General features: G+C 42.1%; 1 protein-coding gene across 4 annotated transcripts in view; it reads left to right on the top strand.

The window, feature by feature from the left end:
- The window catches only part of ncanb (neurocan b), a 126,485-nt gene that overhangs the window by 80,927 nt on the left and 26,110 nt on the right, over positions 1 to 19,448 (top strand). For 3 of the 4 annotated variants that reach the window (XM_061780303.1, XM_061780299.1, XM_061780301.1), the window contains one exon: positions 2,964 to 3,080. The exons of the other annotated variant lie outside the window; for it this stretch is intronic. In XM_061780303.1, coding sequence (XP_061636287.1) covers positions 2,964 to 3,080 — 117 coding nt within the window. The remainder of the gene's footprint in view (positions 1 to 2,963; positions 3,081 to 19,448) is intronic. 4 annotated transcript variants of the gene reach the window in all.

Here is a 19,448-nt window from a genome sequence, read left to right on the forward strand (position 1 = left end):
TACCAGACTTAAAACGTGTCCTGCAGTTAAGTCAAGCCTACAGCCTATGAAGGATGAATGTAAAAAAAAAAAAATACCGTGTCCACCTGAGGTGTGATTAAAACGTGTTGTGAAGCTTTTCTCACAACAACATGCCGAGATAGACCATTTATCTTTAACAGCACCACGGTGCAGATAGCTGTGCCAGGAAGTGCTTGGAAACTTAATGCTCCCAACTTAAATGAAGTTTTTATATGTGATATTTTTTGGGAGGGAGGGACAGGGGGCACAGTTTAATTGTACTTTGAGAGAAAAACGGTTTAATTCAGCTGGCTCCCATGACTTTTTATACTTAGTCGCAAGCATGCAATTTTAATCGCCTCTGGAAGAACTCACAACTCTGGCGGAATTAGAGAGAAAGCATGCACCTGCATTAAAAGCATTTTTATGTCACTAAGCCTTCTCCAACAATAAAACATTTTCTGCATGTCCGCCCCAAGGCACACGTGCGTGAGTCGATTCTGTGATTTGTACGCGTCCCTCGCTCCCGCTCGCTAATTTGAGGGATGAAGGGGCCCCTCAAATGTTCCTGACAACAGAAACATTTGAGGCGCGAGACAGTCGCCTGACATTTACGCCCCTCAGCGGAAGATCACGCTGTCTCCTCCCGACGTATGTCATTAAGCTTCCAGTGATGGATGGTGCTCTCTGCCATCCAGGATGCGACTTACAACGCACTCTAGTATGTGCTCGCCGGAACGAGATGCTGGCAGCCTGTCGCGGGAGTCTCGCATGTTGTCTTGCAGGAAATGTAACATAATCTGTCGTAATATCTGTGTGTGTATGTGAGTGTACATTCACACTCAAATGGAAGCCAAGCTTTCAAGGGAACAGCAACTCTCTGCTTCTACGTCACTAACTCTTTGGGTCAAATTTGACTCGTTTTGACATAGGACAGCAAAAAAACCAACAAATAATATTCTTTTGCACAAAATCTTTTTTCTCAAGTTACCCAATGTACGCAAAAATGAAAGTATGTACAGTGTATGTCAGTCTTTTGTACCGCTACAAAGTTTCTGTACACTGATGGTGTTCTGAGGGAAATTATTTTATTATCTATTTTCTAAAATATATTTTACATGTTGGGAAGATTACTTTGGAAATGTAGTTGGTTGCAATTTACAAAGTTACCCACTTGTAAATTTAATAGTAGCGTTACTATTTCCATTACTTTCTCAAAGTCATATAACTAATTACATTTGATTAGTTTTTGATTACTTTTCTTAATTTTTAATCAATGCAGTAACAGGACCCTTGGATGTGTCCTCTAAAAAAGTGGATTAAAACCATAGGTCATTATTTTGGAATTTACCACGTTTGTTCTTTACACAAATAATAACCTGAAAACAAAACAGGTGTTTGTTGCATTATACAGTTTCAAAATCTTGCACAAACTAATAGATTGCACCTTAGGTGGAAGGGAAAAAAAAGATCTGACCTTTTGCAGCTATTTTTCAAATGTAACTAAAATTGTAATCATAGAAAACTTCCAAAAGCAACTGTAATTTAATGACACATTTTCTCCCAGCAAGGGAATCAATTACAATAACAAAAATGTTGTAATTATGTAATCCCGTTACTGAGTTAATTCTGAATTGCTGTGTATCATGATACTCAGAGGCATATATTCGTCTGCGAAAAACGACCAATATTATTGCACCTTACTGAGTCACTTCGTGTAAGCGGTGACGCTTCATTTGTGTCTGTAGGACTGTATTATCCTCGAGCAACACAATGAATTGAATTGAAACGTTAAATCTTGATGCACAAACTGATTGATTATTTACATTCTACTTAATTATGTAATTACCCTTTGTTTGGATGAAGGACAATATTATAAGAGTGCTACTTTCCGTATTTAACAACACATCACAAAGATTATTGTTCTTTTTTGGGAGGAAAGCCGGAACGGATTAATGGCACTTCCATTCTTTTCAGTGAGGGAAGATGACTTGAGATATGAGTGTTTTGAGTTACGAGCGTGGCTGCGAATTAACCCCATATCTAAAGGCACCACTGCACTAATTCTTTTTGGAATATATTAGTGCTGTGCTGTTCTGTTTGTGCAGAATTTTCTTTGCTAATATTACGTGATGCATTTATGTGCTGACCCTTTTTACATCTTTTACTCCACAACTGAAGTAAAAAATTAATAAATAAAATAACATTACAATAAATAAAAACATAATCATAACTAAACTCTGACCACTTTTAAAAAATACTTTGACTTCCAATACTTAATTATATTTAATATGCGATACTGCAATTACCTTTGATTGTTTTAAGTACATTTAATGTCGGATACTTTAAGAATTTAACTCAAGTAAAATTTGACAAGGAGACTAGCTTCTATTTCTGTTTAGTACTAGTATTTTAATAGAAAAAAAAAATATTTCTAAGATACTTTTATCACTTACTCAGGTACTTTATGCAAGACTGATTATGCGTTGGTTTTTGTTTTTTGTTTTTTTTGGGGCAACCTCAGCAGCGTTCAACTTTAAAGTTTCCACCATAATCATCACCTTTTCCTTGCAGCGTATTCAAAAATTGAAGTGCAATAATTACGATGTCATCTTCCATCAAAAGCGTTTTTCCGAAGAGGAGGCCTGGACTTATCTCCATAAATGATGTTTATTACCTTGCCCACACGGCAGCAATGTGCTATAAAAAAATATATATACAGTATATACGAACGGGACGATCGGCTCTTTTTACGAGGGCCTCGGCACATTTGTCAGACGTGGCCTCACTCCAGAGTTTGACGAGCATCCGTCGTGATAAACAGTGGCGTGACGCGCCAAACATTTGGCGGAGAGTGACGGACTTTAGCCTCATTTGCCTTCGTAGTTTGTCAACATTCCCGAGCGCTCTCATAATGCTATTTCTCTGTCAAGGAATGAATGATGCACTCTCTTGGTTCACAGTGGAAAACAACCCTTGCCAGACCAACCCATGCCTCCACGGAGGGAGCTGCTTGCAGGAGGGCGATGGCTATAGCTGCTACTGCCCGCAGGGTTTCTCCGGGGAGAGCTGCGAAATCGGTGAGTCGACATCCCCCCGGTAGGGGCCTGGGTCAACAGATGGAGCCATAGGCGGGCATATGTTGGCAGAACATTTAGCAGCTGTACGCCACTGCGCACTTCATTGCAGTGTGAGTGGCACCGGGGCTTGTTTTTTATTGGCCCGCAGCATATTCTAAAAATAAAGTTCAATATGACCCACCTCAGAAGGTTACAAAGGATTAGGGCCCCACTCCATTCATGCATTTTCTATAGCGCTTGTCCTCCTTAGGGGGGGTGGGTGATAATCATCATGACATAAAACAAACATAAGCATTCAAACATTTGTACGAGTATGGCCAAAATAATAATCGCGGTTATTTTGGACAATATCATTATCACGATTATTAATCATGATTATTCCTCTCGTTAGAGAAAATTCTTTATTTTTGTTTCACTACTTTCACACAAACAATATATGTTTTCAGTGCAAACGTATATACCGTATATTGACTGTATCGGTACGGCTTGGTGGTGCCCGCCTGCCGGCTGGTTGTTGCCTTCGCTTGATTAACAAACCCCTTGGAAGTTGACCAGCGTCATAGGAAGGACTGTGTTCCGCTTTTGAGGTTGTAGTGATGACGTAGCATCAACTACGCCTCAATAATTCTTATAATGAACCAAAATCAGTAAGTGATCATCTTTGAAGAAGCAGTGTGGGTTGTCCACGTCACCAGGAGCACAGCTGTGATCTCCATGCGCTCTGCTGCATGTGTCCGTGCCTATGATCAAATATTCTCAACTCATGCCGCCCCGAGAGAGCGGCTTCATCTCTCCACCCAGCTGTGTGATGAGAGAATATGTCCGTCATTGTGCACTCTTTCTGGTATACGAGCTTGTTGTGTGTGCGGGAGAGACTTGCAAGGACACAGCGATCACAGGGGAGCTTGGCGCTCAGTGAGGGGTGGAGCTGTTGATGAAAACGCTGGAGCAGCCGCAGCACACGCTGGATGTTGTGGATGAGGAGCGACGGGCGAATCGAGAGAGGAGGCAGGCAGTTGTGGGCGCTGGCTGTGCAAATATCAAAAGGGACTTTTCCAGCTACCGCTGCGAAAGGAGAACAACGGAAGCAGGCGGTCGTCACGTCACGCTTGCTTATAAGCAGGCGGCGTTGAGCCCTGTCGTCCCGTCCTTCCAATTTTCTGTCCTCTTCAGGCTTGCCAGGGAGCTGGAGCCTATTCGAGTGGATGTTGGGAAACCCTGAACTGGTCAACGGTCAATCACAGGGCACACAATGACACCTACGGGCAGTTTAAATTCTTGAATGACTCTTACATAGATGTTTTTGGAAAAGCTGCGCAAGCATAGGGAGAACATGCCAACTCCACACAGGAAGGCTGAAACTGAAGTTCAAACAAATGGGAAGAAGCAACTTTGCCACCTATTTGGAACTATTATGAATGGTATTATGAATTTTGGATGGTCAGATTTCAAGAAAGGTTTGTGTTTGGAGGTCTTATAAAATGGAACCTTTAAAGTCGAACAACTCAAAAGTAACACTATTTAAATTTCAAACTTGGTGGGTGGTCATCAATTATTAACCCTCGCAAAACCATCCATCCATCCATCCATTCTCTACCGCTTATCCGGGTCGGGTCGCGGGGGCAGTAGCTTCAGCAGGGACGCCCAGACTACCCTCTCCCCAGCCACTTCATCCAGCTCTTCCGGGGGGATCCCGAGGCGTTCCCAGGCCAGCCGAAGGATGTAGTCTCTCCAGCGCGTCCTGGGTCGTCCCCGGGGTCTCCTCCCGGTGGGACATGCCCGGAACACCTCACCAGGGAGGCGTCCGGGAGGCATCCGAATCAGATGCCCCAGCCACCTCATCTGGCTCCTCTCAATGGAGTAGCGGCTCTACTCTGAGATCCTCCCGGATGACCGAGCTTCTCACCCTATCTCTAAGGGAGAGCCCGGACACCCTGCGGAGGAAACTCATTTCGGCCGCTTGTATCCGGGATCTTGTTCTTTCGGTCACGACCCACAGCTCATGACCATAGGTGAGGGTAGGAACGAAGATCGACCGGTAAATTGAGAGCTTCGCCTTTCGGCTTAACTCTTTCTTTACCACAACGGACCGATACAAAGTCCGCATCACTGCAGACGCTGCACCGATCAGCCTGTCGATCTCCCGTTCCATTCTTCCCTCACTCGTGAACAAGACCCCAAGATACTTGAACTCCTCCACTTGGGGCAGGATCTCATCCCCGACCTGGAGATGGCATGCCACCCTTTCCTGACTGAGGACCATGGTCTCAGATTTGGAGGTGCTGATTCTCATCCCAGCCGCTTCACACTCGGCTGCGAACTGCTCCAATGAGAGTTGGAGGTCACGGCTTGATGAAGCCAACAGAACCACATCATCTGCAAAAAGCAGAGATGCAATACTGAGGCCACCAAACCGGACCCCCTCTACGCCTCGGCTGCGCCTAGAAATTCTGTCCATAAAAGTTATGAACAGAATCGGCGACAAAGGGCAGCCTTGGCGGAGTCCAACCCTCACCGGGAACGAGTCCGACTTACTGCCGGATATGCGGACCAAACTCTGACTCCGGTCGTACAGGGACCGAACAGCCCGTATCAGGGGGTTCGGTACCCCATACTCCCGAAGCACTCTCCACAGGACTCCCCGAGGGACACGGTCGAACGCCTTCTCCAAGTCCACAAAACACATGTAGACTGGTTGGGCGAACTCCCATGCACCCTCGAGGACCCTGCCGAGGGTGTAGAGCTGGTCCACTGTTCCACGGCCAGGACGAAAACCACACTGCTCCTCCTGAATCTGAGATTCGACTTCCCGACGGACCCTCTTCTCCAGCACCCCTGAATAGACCTTACCAGGGAGGCTGAGCAGTGTGATCCCCCTGTAGTTGGAACACACCCTCCGGTCCCCCTTCTTAAAAAGGGGGACCACCACCCCAGTCTGCCCTCGCAAAACAAAAAATTCATTCCCTTGGCGTTTAGTGTTGCTCATGATAGTTCCATTTAACTGGCATTAGGGTTATCAGGGAAATATATCCTCCTTATATGAGTCTGAAACCATCCATTAGCTTTATCAGGTACAAAAAAAAAATTGTAAAAAATAATAATAATTCTCCAGATTTACAATGAATGGTGCGATACCCACACACACGCAGAGACAAGCTCACATTAACAAATCATCAATGGCACTGTGTGTGTGTAATTCATGTAGTTAATGCGCATTGGTCACGAGTTATTGATGCATCACAGCAGTGTTGATTGATCTCCCTTGGCGTTAATGCGCAAGCACACCCATACGTCCGCATAATTCGCTCCTTGTGTCTGTACATGCATTAAAGCTTATTGACGATTGAATCCGGGACTGTTGTACAACCTCGTGTATGACCGTTAAACTTGCAGCTCGGCTGTTGTATGCATGAATGTTAAAAGAATTGTTTATAGTTATTAATACTATATGTATTAATAATGTCTATATTAATACTTCAAAGCATAAATATGATCCAAAACACTGGAACATAATTATAACATGACCCTTCAAAATAAATGGCTTACAGATTGTTTGATTTTTGTAAGAATGCACCAGACCTCTGCATTTGTTAGTTTTAAGTCACTCAACAGAGCAAAAACATACGTTTGGCAAAGATTCTCCGTAACCTCCACCAACAACCCAGGCTAAACTTTGCTCCTCCCTGACAAACAGATCTTAGAAGAGAAACTGTATCACTTTATCACCAATGACTTTTTTCCTATTAGCCAGGTCATTGATGGCATCTTAGAGCATGTTCATGTGAGTCATTAGCCATTACACTTTCAGCTACTGTATGTGTTATTAACACAAATCTCGGCTTAGTAAAATCATTTCTTAATGTCAGTGATCACCAACCTTTCTGAAACTGAGCGCTAAATATAACCCAAGTGAACTTCAAATGCTGTTTTTAAATAGTGATTTCATTTATTAAGTGGAGGGCGGACTAAGTTACCTGGCCCTGTGTGAAAAAGTAATAGCCCCCTAAACCTAATAACTGGTCGGGCCATCCTCAGCAGCAACAACTGAAATCAAGCGTCGTCTATAACTGGCACACGTTTCCATCTCTGTGGAGATATTTTGGGCCACTCCTCCTTGCAGAATTGTTGGGTTAGACTCACTTGTTATATGTGTCTGATACTTACATTTCCTTGATGATCTTTAACATAGTGGGGAAACTATGCAAAAATATAAACATTTAAGAAGGGAGCCAATACTTTTTCACGGCGCTGTATCAATATGCAACACTGTATTTCTATAAAGCGCTGCAAATGCTGATTTTATTTTTTTTCCAATGATCAGTACTTTTTGTGACATTTTGATTTGGTGGTGTGCAGTGAGATGTGTGCCTTGGCTCAAAAAAGGTTGAGAAACACAGCTTTAGATGCTGGTTCACATAAGTGGGCCCGGTGTCCTTACTGTATATTAAACCCACATTGATGAAAACATGGCCTCCTTGGCGGAGGTAGCTGAATATCCTTCCTATCTGGCATCCTTGCGCATGTGCTCCATTTGCTTCAGGAAGCAAACTGATTTGATTTCCTCCCCTCGCCGCTCTCTCTGGCTACTTTTTCAATCATGACGATTAAGATCTGAGCTTCTTCCCCTTGCTGCTGCTTCATCATTTCACCACCTCCCTCTTCCTTCCCCTTTTTCCTTTTTTTTCTGGCCTCTTTCATGATTCTCCCATTTGTCCTTTCGCACTAATTGTCCCGCGTCCGTCATTCTAGCTCTTCTCTTATCCGCTTGCGATGCCCGCGTCCTGTGTGTTGCTCTTTACTTGCTGCCTATTCACTCCCTTCAGCGCTTCTCTCTAACACATCTAATTTCCTGACACAAACCCCTTAATTTCCACACACTCACCTACACACAAAAACACCTACACATGCACACACCTGCATTCTCATCTTCTAAACGCCATCACAATGGATTTGAAAAGACGCAACCAGAATGTGCATTAACTGCTGACCTTCAACTTTAATTTGAGGGTATTTACAACTAAATTAGGCGAATTCCGTGTGGGAATTACAACAGTTTGCATCTATGCCTCCCACTTTTTCAAGGAGACCAAAAGTATTGGGACGACTGGCTGTTCAGCTGTGCCATTGCCAATATAACACTCAGAACCTTGAGAGAAAAATAGCTGTAATGTTGAGGAAAAACTTTGTTTTGAAAATACTGGAATTTTGTGAGAAAAAACTAACGTAATATTACAAAAAAGGAAAAACTTAATGTTATGAGAATGCTGAGGCATCTGATTCGGATGCCTCCCGGACGCCTCCCTGGTGAGGTGTTCAGGGCACGTCCCACCGGGAGGAGACCCCAGGGACGACCCAGGACACGCTGGAGAGACTACATTCTTCGGCTGGCCTGGGAACCCCTCGGGATCCCCCCGGAAGAGCTGGATGAAGTGGCTGGGGAGAGGGAAGTCTGGGCGTCCCTGCTAAAGTTACTGTCCCCGCGACCCGACCTCGGATAAGCGGTAGAAAATGGATGGATGGATGGATGGTTATGAGAATAGCTTATGGAAAAAAAAGTAATGGTTTGAGAAAAAACATCATATTGTAAGGAAAAAAGTCACAGCTCACGATGCAATAAAAAAAAAAACCTGTAACGTTGCGAAAAAGTTGTTTTTACACAAGTAAAGTTGTGGTAAATTAATAAAGTCAGAACAGTAAACCTTGGGGGACAAAGCCCTACCCAGGCCCGGCAAATAGTGACAAATATTGAGTAACTGACACCCCCAAAAATGTTTGTAATTGCCTATATTAATACTTTGAACTATAAATATGCCACAATCTATAATCCCCAAAAATGTGTATAATTTCAAAATCATCCTACAACATTACCCTTCAAAATAATGGGTTTACAGATTATATGATTTTTCAAAAAGCACTGGAAGTGTGCGTGTGTATTGCCTTTGGAACATGTGAAAATATAGATTGTCAAGCAATAACGAGACCGCTGTCATTTTTTAGCTTGGGATTTTTATTAGCCTCGTAGCAGAGCAAACGCACACAAATGTGGCAGACTCTCCATAAGAACCCAGGCTAAACTTAGCTTCTCCCCAACATACAAAGATCTTAGATCAGTTGAGACGTATCACTTCATACTGTCTTGACACAATTACTACTTTCCTATTAGCCAGGGCTTTGGTTGAGTCTGTGAATTTGCGGTATCATAGGGCGTTACAGGAAGAGCACAAAAATAGGCAGTGAACCACGAGGTGAAAATTTCATTGAATAGCCATGCGTCAGTTTCGCATCAAATGTGGAATTGTGAAGAGCAAAATTGCAAAAAGGCGGGTGGTTCACTGTAGTACAGTGCTTTCTTATGATCCAAGTGACCAGACTTACAAGTTTTTCGAAATATGAGCCATCATTCGGACGATTTTTAGCCTTGACTTATGAGCAAAAATATGAGATTTGAGCACTGTGTGATGGCAGTGAACTCAACTCACTTCATAACAAGCAGCAGTTTGGCAGATAGTGAACAATTCTTCAAAAAAGAGGCTTCAATGTGTTTACTGCCTCTCCAGGTTTACTGTCAAATTAAACATAAAACAAAGAGAATTACACCGTTTTTTTTTGTTTTAACACAAACACATATCGTCGTCCGCTAAAATGTTCTGCTTGCTTAATGCTCATTGGAAACACCATAGACAGGTTAATGAGTAGTATTGGTGTTGCGATTTGATAAACTTTTAAAAAAACAGATAGTTGAACACAAACGGTGGAGCAATGTAGGCAGGTAATATAACAATCCTCACAGGCATATATTCTTTATCCTCCGCAAAGAACAACTAATATTACCAATACTAACTGAGGAGCTGAGACTGTGTCCATGTCCCATATATCCGATGTTTGTTTTATACGGCCCCCGGGTGGCCAAGGCGCATTTAATTTCTCTCCATTTTGTTTGATTATGTCACTTCTGTATGTTTTTATAAATTACAATACTGTACTAAAAGTGCTATTTTTCTCCTTACACATAAACACATTACAAACATATTTGTTTTGGGTGGAGTGTAAATCCAGTCTTCGTAAGGACTGTAACACAATGAAACTTCATCTGTGTGCAGGATATTCAGTGTCAAATTCAGAGAACAACAACAACCAGGATAGTGTGTAGGCAAACAACTCAGCTTATCACCTCACGTGAACCCAGTGGATGAGGCTGAGCGGTAAGGGGAATGCACGTGTGGCATAGACCATCTTTGGCATGATTGATGAGCGGCACTTTGTCACAGTTTGTCGCCAGCTGAGGAGGCCCTTAAGAAGCCCTTCTGATTGGCTAGCTCTTCCCACCTCCGCCTCCTCCTCCCCATGCCTCATTAATTCATCCAGGCTGCTGCACTCCTCAATCAGCATATGATTGAGTGCACCAGCAGCCAGACCCTCGCCAAAAATCAACTCCGCCGGGACCACCTGAGCCCTTCACTATCGCTACATGTGCACAAAAACATGCGTGTGTGTAGGTGTGTGTATTTGCTTGTGAGTTTGTGTTGTTATCTCTTCTCGCAAATTAATGAGCTCACCGCTCTGCTCTCTGTTGTCCTTTTTAAACCAGTGTCAAGTAAAGGACAGAAGCGTGGTTAGCACATCTGCCTCCGAAGTTCTGGGTTCGAATCTCGACTAGGGCCTTCGTGTGTGGCGCTTGCATGTTCTCCCCCAGGCTTGCACGTGTGCGTTTCTGACCACATTCCAAAAACATGCATGTGAGGTTCATTGAAGACTCTCTTGTCATCCCTTGCCCAAAGTCAGTTGGGATAGGCTCCAGCTCACTTGCACACCTAATGAGGAGCCCTTGATTGTCTATACCAGTGATTGTCTAAGTGTGACACGAATACCACACTTTGTCACTTAATACGCGGGCTCTCTCTAATGCTACGCAAAAGAATCACTGAATTAAATGTTCAAATTGTGCACGTTAGAGTGGCTTTCATTTTTTTCTTTTTTTTTTTTTTTAATCAAGAACACTATGATTGTTAAGCACAGTTCAGTTGTATTTAACATTTGAGTGGAATACATTCAGTCTTGTTTTCACACATTTATTCAGGTACAATTTTTATTTAACTTTTACATGCAATACATTTTCATTGAATCTTCAATTCATTCTGTAAGTTCATTTTTTTATTTTCCTATCTTAAATCGCAGTGTTATTAAATGTACTTTTAGGATATAAGCCTCTGCCTCATATTTGATGAACACTAATTACTACGGGCCTACCACGCTTCTGTATTTATGTCTGATTATGGTTGTCCTTGAAGTATTTTTTTTTTAGATTGTACCTGGTGTAAAAAGTTTGAGAATCACTGATAGGTGTGAATAAGAGTGTGATGGATTGGTTGTCTGTATGTGCCCTGAGATTCCTTGGCGACCAGTCCAGGGTCTTTTCTTTAGGACAACATGGCGGGCCCACTATTTGAGGAAATGTGTGTGTCATACATTAGAGTGTGTGTGTGTGTGTGTGCAGACATCACATATGCAGACATCAAGTATGAATATGGATAGCAAATGATGTACAGTGGAACCTTCGGCTAAAACCCGCTAAAATTACGCCTCCAGTGTTACACAAATTCAGAAAACCTAGAGCTTAGTTCAGTGAGAAGGGGTGAATTTTGCATTCGTGTTTTGCTTTTTCTTTGGCATTTTGTGGCTTTTTTAATGCCAACACCATAAACGGGGTCACCTCTCAAAGGGGTGTTGAGCACGTTAGCTCCGAGAAGGAGAAGAAGAAGAAGAATCACCTTCGTTGTCATGAACATGCATGCATGCACGTGAAATTTGTTCTCAGCATTTTACCCATCACAGTGAACACATACATACATACATACTAGCGAGAGCTGCTCGCTGGTTAGCCCGCCACTCGCTAGTATAAGGGAGTGTTATGAAATGACGTCTAACTTCTTACGCTTCTATGTCCGCTGGACATAGATCGACATATTAAAAGTGTAATTCTGCAACTAGGTTATGAAATTCTGTCTCCATCCATTCTCTGCAGTGCTTGGACTTCATTCGTGTCACAGGCAAATTTATGCGAGGTACACCCTGGACTGGTCACCAGCCAATCACAGGGCTCATATAGACAACCATTCACACTCACATTCACACCTATGGACAATTTAGACCTTGCATGACATTTAATGGTAAATATGTAGCATAATTGTAAGGATGGATATACAGGTACATCTCAATAAATTAGAATATGGTAGTAAAGTCCATTTATTGCAGTCCTCATTATATGGATTCATTAAACACTTAAATACTTTTCAGAGTGCATATTCCTGCCCAATATCTTCATTCAAAATCTTTTTCATTGTTTTTTTATTGTTTTTAAGTAATATTCTACTTTCTAGAGATGATTAATTTTGTTTATGTTTGCTGTAAGCAATAATCATAATTATACATTTATACCTGTATTAAAAAATATATATATATATATATATATTAAATATTTCACTCTTTGTGTGTAGTGCATTTCTATGAGTTTCACCTTTTGAAGTGTATTTCTACAGATTAGTTCAGACTTGTTTTTAGCCCCAGAAATAGATCCAAGGATCCAACATCACGGTGGTCTCCATTGCCATTGATTGTGACGCGGCGAAGGCCGGCGAAGCTGTTAGCTCTTAAAGTACGTCAACAATAGTGACAGGTGGCCTGTCGCTCAACCCTCAAGGGAAGCGTTCCACTTCAAGCCATCGTAAGGGGCCTTTTTACTTTTAAGTGTACAAGCGTCTTCAGAGAAGAAGATGGCGAAAGAGGCGCAATAAACAGCAAAAAAAAAAATGATAATGTGATGAGAGCAAGGGGATAAAAATAGATATGAAAAGCATCCCTGAAAGCTGTGGATGATCACACTCTACCGCGGTGCATCAGTGTGATAAAGTTTTCAATGAGTTGGAGATGGTCAGTGGGGGGGGGGGGGGTTCAAAGATACCCAGGAGCCCTCAAAGATGAGCACTGGCTGGCTGGATGGAGGCAGATAAGGGTGCCATTTAGAGGGGAAAGTGCTTAAGAATAGAGAGATATACTGTAGAGAAGGAATGATGCCATGAGAACACGAGGGAAATGGTGAGAGCAAAAAATGGAAGGTAAAGTCAACATCCAGTTTTTTATTTATTAAATAAGATACTTTAGTTAACTTTAGAATCAGCCAAACAGACAGACAGATGTGTAATTCGGCGGCTGTGTGAGGAAGTGTTACCAACCTGTGTGAAAATCCAATCAAATCTGTATGGATGCTCACTTTTCTATTCCAACTAGCCGCTCGCCTTGTCTCAATGCGCTACCGCCGCTCTGGTATGACTCACTCTGTTGAGGTCGTGCCACAGCCTCTCAACCAGGTTGAGGTCAAGACTCTGCCAGGGCAACTCCAGAAGGCGTATTTTTTTTTCTGGTAAAGCTATTCCATCGTTGATTTACTTCTTTCCTTTGGCATCACTCATCTCCTGTTAACCTTCAAATTGGCTGTCAGATAATCATGGGTTTTTCTGTAAAATGTCTTGATAAACTTCATTTTTGGGTCGATGATTGCAATGTGTCCAGTCTCTGAGGGAGCTAAGCAGCCCAAACAATGATGTCGAATCCAGGTGAGGCAATTGAGAACTGATTCTCATTTGCAATCCCAACCTGGCTGCAGACAGACTTTGAGGTAGTGCGTTTTATTATACTAGAGATACAAATATAATTATTGTATTGACATACATAAATAGATTGTGCAACAGAAGCTTGGAGATGACTAAAGATGTGATTTATCAGCTGGAAAATGGAATAGGGACATGAGCCTGAATCCTTTCACAGTTCCACTACAAATTTAACAACAATAAATCACATCAATAGTCATCAGAATCAGAATCAGAATCATCTTTATTTGCCAAGTATGTCCAAAACACACAAGGAATTTGTCTCCGGTAGTTGGAGCCGCTCTAGTACAACAGACAGTCAATTTACAGAACACTTTGGAGACATAAAGACATTGACAAAAAACAATTGTGCAAAAAGATGCAGAGTCCTCTAGCACTTAAGAGCAGTTGGAATCTGCAGGATTCTACATTTATTTATATATTTATTTATTTCTAATATCTTGGCATTCAGGCGATTTACATTTTACTCCATGTTCATGCAAGTTCTTCCGGTTTAGAGAATATCCACTCACATGGTTTTTACGGACCTTTTATTCACGATGTGCTATGATGTAATGTAATATTTAACTTTTTACTATATCACATTCTACAGTTTGTATATGTATTTGCTTCTCTTTTGCTTTGTTTTACTCTGATGTCTGCATCAATGTTGACTTACAAATACCTTACCTGGATAAGGTTCAATAAATAAATACAAAAATACATGGCTTCATGGACAGCTCTTAGCCAGTTTTTAAATACAACAGTGTGAAGTATTTGGTATCTGTGAATGTGTTTGCATGGGGAAAAAAAAACAATTATTGGGTTTTTATTGGGCAGGGCAGCTTTAACGAAGACCTCCGGGCTCATCAAATTGATTGGACTCGAGGTTGGCTGACTGCTGATTTCAAATAATTTTGGGAGAAATCATTGGCCCAGAGGTTCATATACTTTTTCCACCCTGCACTGTGAACATTTACCTTTTGTGTGTGTGGTATTATTTTAAGTATACGATCTATTGTTGTGACTCAGATGAAGATCAGATCGCATCTTATGACCAATTTATGCTGAAATCCGGGTCATTTGAAAGGATTCACTTACTTTTTCTTGCAACTGTTTATAGTCAGCTAAATTGCTCACTAGCTAGTTAATACGTGCTCCGCGACATACAGCTGCAAGATCTAGTAATAATAATTGAGGTCAGTTTTGATTGATATTATCAGACTGGTGTTTGTTTGAATAAATGTTTTTACTACTGTATGTTATTTCTATTTGATTTTGCCAGCACTGACAAAAGAAAGGTTTCAGTGTTTCCACCTTTTTCATTACTTAGTGGTTGATGATTTTACGTTAGAGTTAATGATGGGAAAAAAACGATTAGTGAGCTGCATCTGTTCTCAGCGTATCATCTGGCCCTCAAGCATCTCATTGGGATTTTGGGATTGGGAATAGCAGTCAGGAGACATCCTGTTCATCCCAGTTCATCTTTGAAGGCTTGAGACATTTGCTTCTATTTTCACCAGAGCATCAAAGAGTTGTTGTTTTTTTTCCACACATTGATTGATCGGCATTGCACTGAGCTCTCACGAGAGCAGTTTGAAGCCCTTGGCTGCTGCTTTGTCCTCTTCGTCTTGGTCCATCCTCACCCTTTTGTAATCCACCTGCACCCTGACACAGCTGGAGGCATGGGGCGCTACACGCAAACACACACTGGCACGCACACAATCACGTACACACACACAAACCGCCTAAATTCTAAAGCAGTCTTGTAATGTAACAGAGTACGGGGGCTGCTGTCCCAAAACTATTTGGCCATATCACAAAACACCCCAGGTTGGGGAGGTCATGAAAATTAGACGGAGGTCATCGTGATGTCTTTATATGGGTACACCGGTCCGGTCCTTGTCAAGCGGATTTAACATTTAAAAGCTAAGTTTGACTATCTGGAATTAGCATAGACATCAACGATGTCTTTCTGACTGCACTTGGGCAGTGATTCTTTCGCGTACCACTAGAGGGAGCCCGCCTACCACATTTTTGAAAAGCACTCCTATATAAGAAATGAAAAGGTCAGTTTTCCATCTTATGTCCCCTTTAAAGCAGAAACAACTGGCTGGTGTCCAAATACATTTGTACAGACTGGACTTCATGAACGCGATCAAGCTGGATGTGACATGAACAAACTACACTAAATACATAATCAACACAATTATGATGCATTTTGACGCAGAAAGGGACCACAATGAGCTGGTGTTAACATGTATCTCTTTGTCCTTGTCATCAGACATGTGACCGGCCTAAATGCCTGTATTTCCGTCATTAATGTCTGTCTTCATCTCCTTTTTCACTCACTCCTTTAATGCTCCTCATCCTAATGAAGTGGCTTTTTTTCCCTTTGTAACGGCTAGTCACTATTTGCCGAAGCACTTCACCCGTGACAAAAATAGACCCCTTTTAGAAGTCTCCTTCAAAAACTCAAGACGGCAGTCAGAAGCTTCTTCAAGCTGCTCCTTTTCTTTTACCAGGCGTTCTGGTTATCAGATTTTACATTTGAATGTTCACTTTTTTTGTCCAATTCAGACACAAAACAAAACCTAGGACTCTTGAATGAAAATAAACTTCCATTTGAAAACCGTTCTTTGACGCCAGAACCAGCGCGTTCTTAATTTCGTTCATCAGGCTGAATTGAACTAAGTTTAGTTCATGTTCGCACAAAATATGAAGTAGTTCATGAACATTTGTTCATTGAACTCGTTCGGGTACAACACTGCCATGCATCCATCTATCTATCACTACCTTCTCTAGCTGTCTGCTCTCTCTAGCGATCTACTTGATCTATCCATTTATCTATCTGTATCTTACAGGCATATTTTCAGACATCAGAATCAAAAGCATCTTTATTTGCCAAGGATGTCCAAAAAACACACAAGTAATTTGTCTCCGGTAGTTGGAGCCGCTCTAGTACGACAACAGACAGTCAATTGACAGAGAAGACGTTGAGAAAAACAGTCACAGAGCAATAAAAGGTTGCTAGTTATCTGGCAATGCCGGAACAACTTTTTATTTATTTTTTTGGGACAATTGTGCAAAAAGATGCAGTCCTCTAGCACTGAGACCGGTTCGAATGACTAATCTCGCAATAGTCCGGTGCAATGACCATTGTGCAAAGGGCGCCGAGACTTCAAGGAGTGTATGCAGTTTAAAGTGACGAGTAGTGCAATAATCTGGGACAATGTTGATTGTGCAAATGTTGCAGATACTCCTCAATCAGTGTGCAAGTGGTCCAGATGCTACTCTGGCATGAGTGGCCATTATTGGTCAACAACAGATATGCAAATAGTGCAGCGTGGCGAGGCTACTACAGTGAGTGCACGAGTAATGTATAATTGCCCCCACAGAAATGTGACAACAAACTCAAGACAAAAATTGGCAGCATGTTGCAATGGAATTGTAGGTTAGCTGTTTAAGAAGTTGATTGCAAGAGGGAAGAAGCTGTTGGAATGTCTGCTAGTTCGAGTTTGCATTGATCAGTAGCGCCTACCTGAGGGAAGGTGACCGGGATGTGGAGGGTCCGTGAGGATTTTGCACGCTCTTGTCTTAGTTCTGGCAGCGTGCAAGTCCTCAATGGTGGGTAGGGGGGTACCAACAATCCTTTCAGCAGTTTTGATTGTCCGTTGCAGTCGGAGTTTGTCCTTTTTTGTAGCAGCACCAAACCAGACTGTGATGGAAGAACACCGGACTGATTCGATGACCGCTGTGTAGAACTGCCTCAGCAGCTCCCGTGGCTGTACATCCTCTGCTGGGCCTTTTTGAGGACGGAGTTGACACAAGGCAGCTGGACAGCGTGAGGGGCGGCTGTGGCGAAGGATGCCTCCTGAAGTCCACGATCATCTCTACAGTCTTGAGCGTGTTCAGCTCCAGGTTGTGTCGGCCGCACCACAGCTACAGCCGCTCCGCTTCCTGTCGATATGCAGACTCGTCGCCGTCCTTGATAAGGCCGTGACAGTGCGACTTAGGCAGATAAAAGTTTTACTTTGTTGTTCAAGCTACTACTTGATGTGTGGGCAGGCACTCCAGGGACTCAACTCTTTTTCCAATTAAAAAGTCAAATGGAGTTTTGACTATGACGTTATATAACATGTTTTCTTGGGTTGATTAGCCAGGCCATGAAAGGGTTTTCAAAGGACAGCGACAATAGGCTCAGGGAGGCTACTGCTGCTCAAAGTTTTCCAGATGATCTCCCACAAAATTCCCCTGCTGAATAATGTATAATCATGATATTATGAAATTGGAAGAACATTATCATGACTTCAGGTGCGGGCTTTCAAAAAGCGTTTTTGGCGCTGACACGCAAATGGCTGCAATTTTCTTATGTTATGATTTTTTGACGTTTAAAATGGGCACTAACATTGCTTTCAGGAATGGACCTCTTACAACTCAAACTGTGGAAACTGTCGCCATTTTTGTGTCAAAGCCGACAACAAATTAGATTTTGTTGGGGTATATATTTATGGCAAGGGAATAGGACATTTGTTCAACAGCCACATATTTTCAAATATACAGGTTTGTATTTAAAAAAAAAAGAAAAGAAAAAAATGCTATTACTGCCAAATAAAGTACCGTGATGCAGAGCGGTACACTGCCAAAGCATCGATTGCTTGTCTTGAACGTTTACTGCGCTTGCACCTGGACCGTGAAAGTGCTGGCTAAAGACACCAGGAGCCATAGCCATGAAATTGCTGATTGAGGTCGAGGTCTCACTTATGAAGGCGAAGGGAAAGCGCTGTTTACCTTTTTATTTGTATGCCCTCTTTTCACAAGCTTGTTGGCCGAAGGCGAGGCTCGTATGCATTTTGCTCTTCTGCTGGCTTGGTGGAAGGAATGCAAGAGCCGTCTTCTTCATTTTTCTAATAGGAGCAATGCTATTTGTTACATTTGTAAAAACAAAATTCTTTCAATTTAAGGTGTGTTGAGGGACAAATGGCCTCAAGGACAGTGTTGGCATTTATTTATCTGCTTGCTAAATGACAATATTTATGAAGTACACAATGTTTTACTGAAATGAAGAGCTGAATGGTCCGCAACTATTATGGTTATCAATTTCATCTCATCAGACTCTAATAGGGGTCCTGACAACAACAAAACAGTCATTGTCGAAAGCCTTTCTAATCTATCGTTATTTTGAACTTCATATTTTTCTTTTCACCCCGCCATCTTGCGTAGCTAAGTCATGCAGTACGGGTGGGCTCTACATCTTTTAATGCCAACAGATTGCCGTAATTGCTTTATGACAGGCCCGTCTGGCATATTCCTGTTGTGTATTTGGTTTGAGAGAGAGAAGAGAGAGCGCAATGGCAAAGGCCAACAACACAGTATGTAGCTTGAGAGGTGACAGACGAGACGAGAGAGACAACAAACCAGCAATAACAAAAGACAACACCAAGATGCAGCAATAGTCCCACATAAACACTTCGGGAAAACCAATCATGTACAATTAAAAATTTGACAGAGCAACATTGAGGAGGAATTAAAAGAAATTCAAAAGACAAAAACAAATGACTAAAATGTTGCATGTGGATATTGTACATGGTAAATATAGTCTACCGTAATATTTGTACCATTAGTGCAAATTGAAAGGTACAAATATGGATATTTCACGGCTCTAGTCTTTTTTTCCATGTTTCTCGTCACAGCCAACCTTGAGTCAGTGAGTGTGTATACAGCA

The sequence above is a fragment of the Phyllopteryx taeniolatus genome, chromosome 7, assembly GCF_024500385.1.
Source record: "Phyllopteryx taeniolatus isolate TA_2022b chromosome 7, UOR_Ptae_1.2, whole genome shotgun sequence".
Taxonomy (NCBI): Eukaryota; Metazoa; Chordata; class Actinopteri; order Syngnathiformes; family Syngnathidae; genus Phyllopteryx; species Phyllopteryx taeniolatus.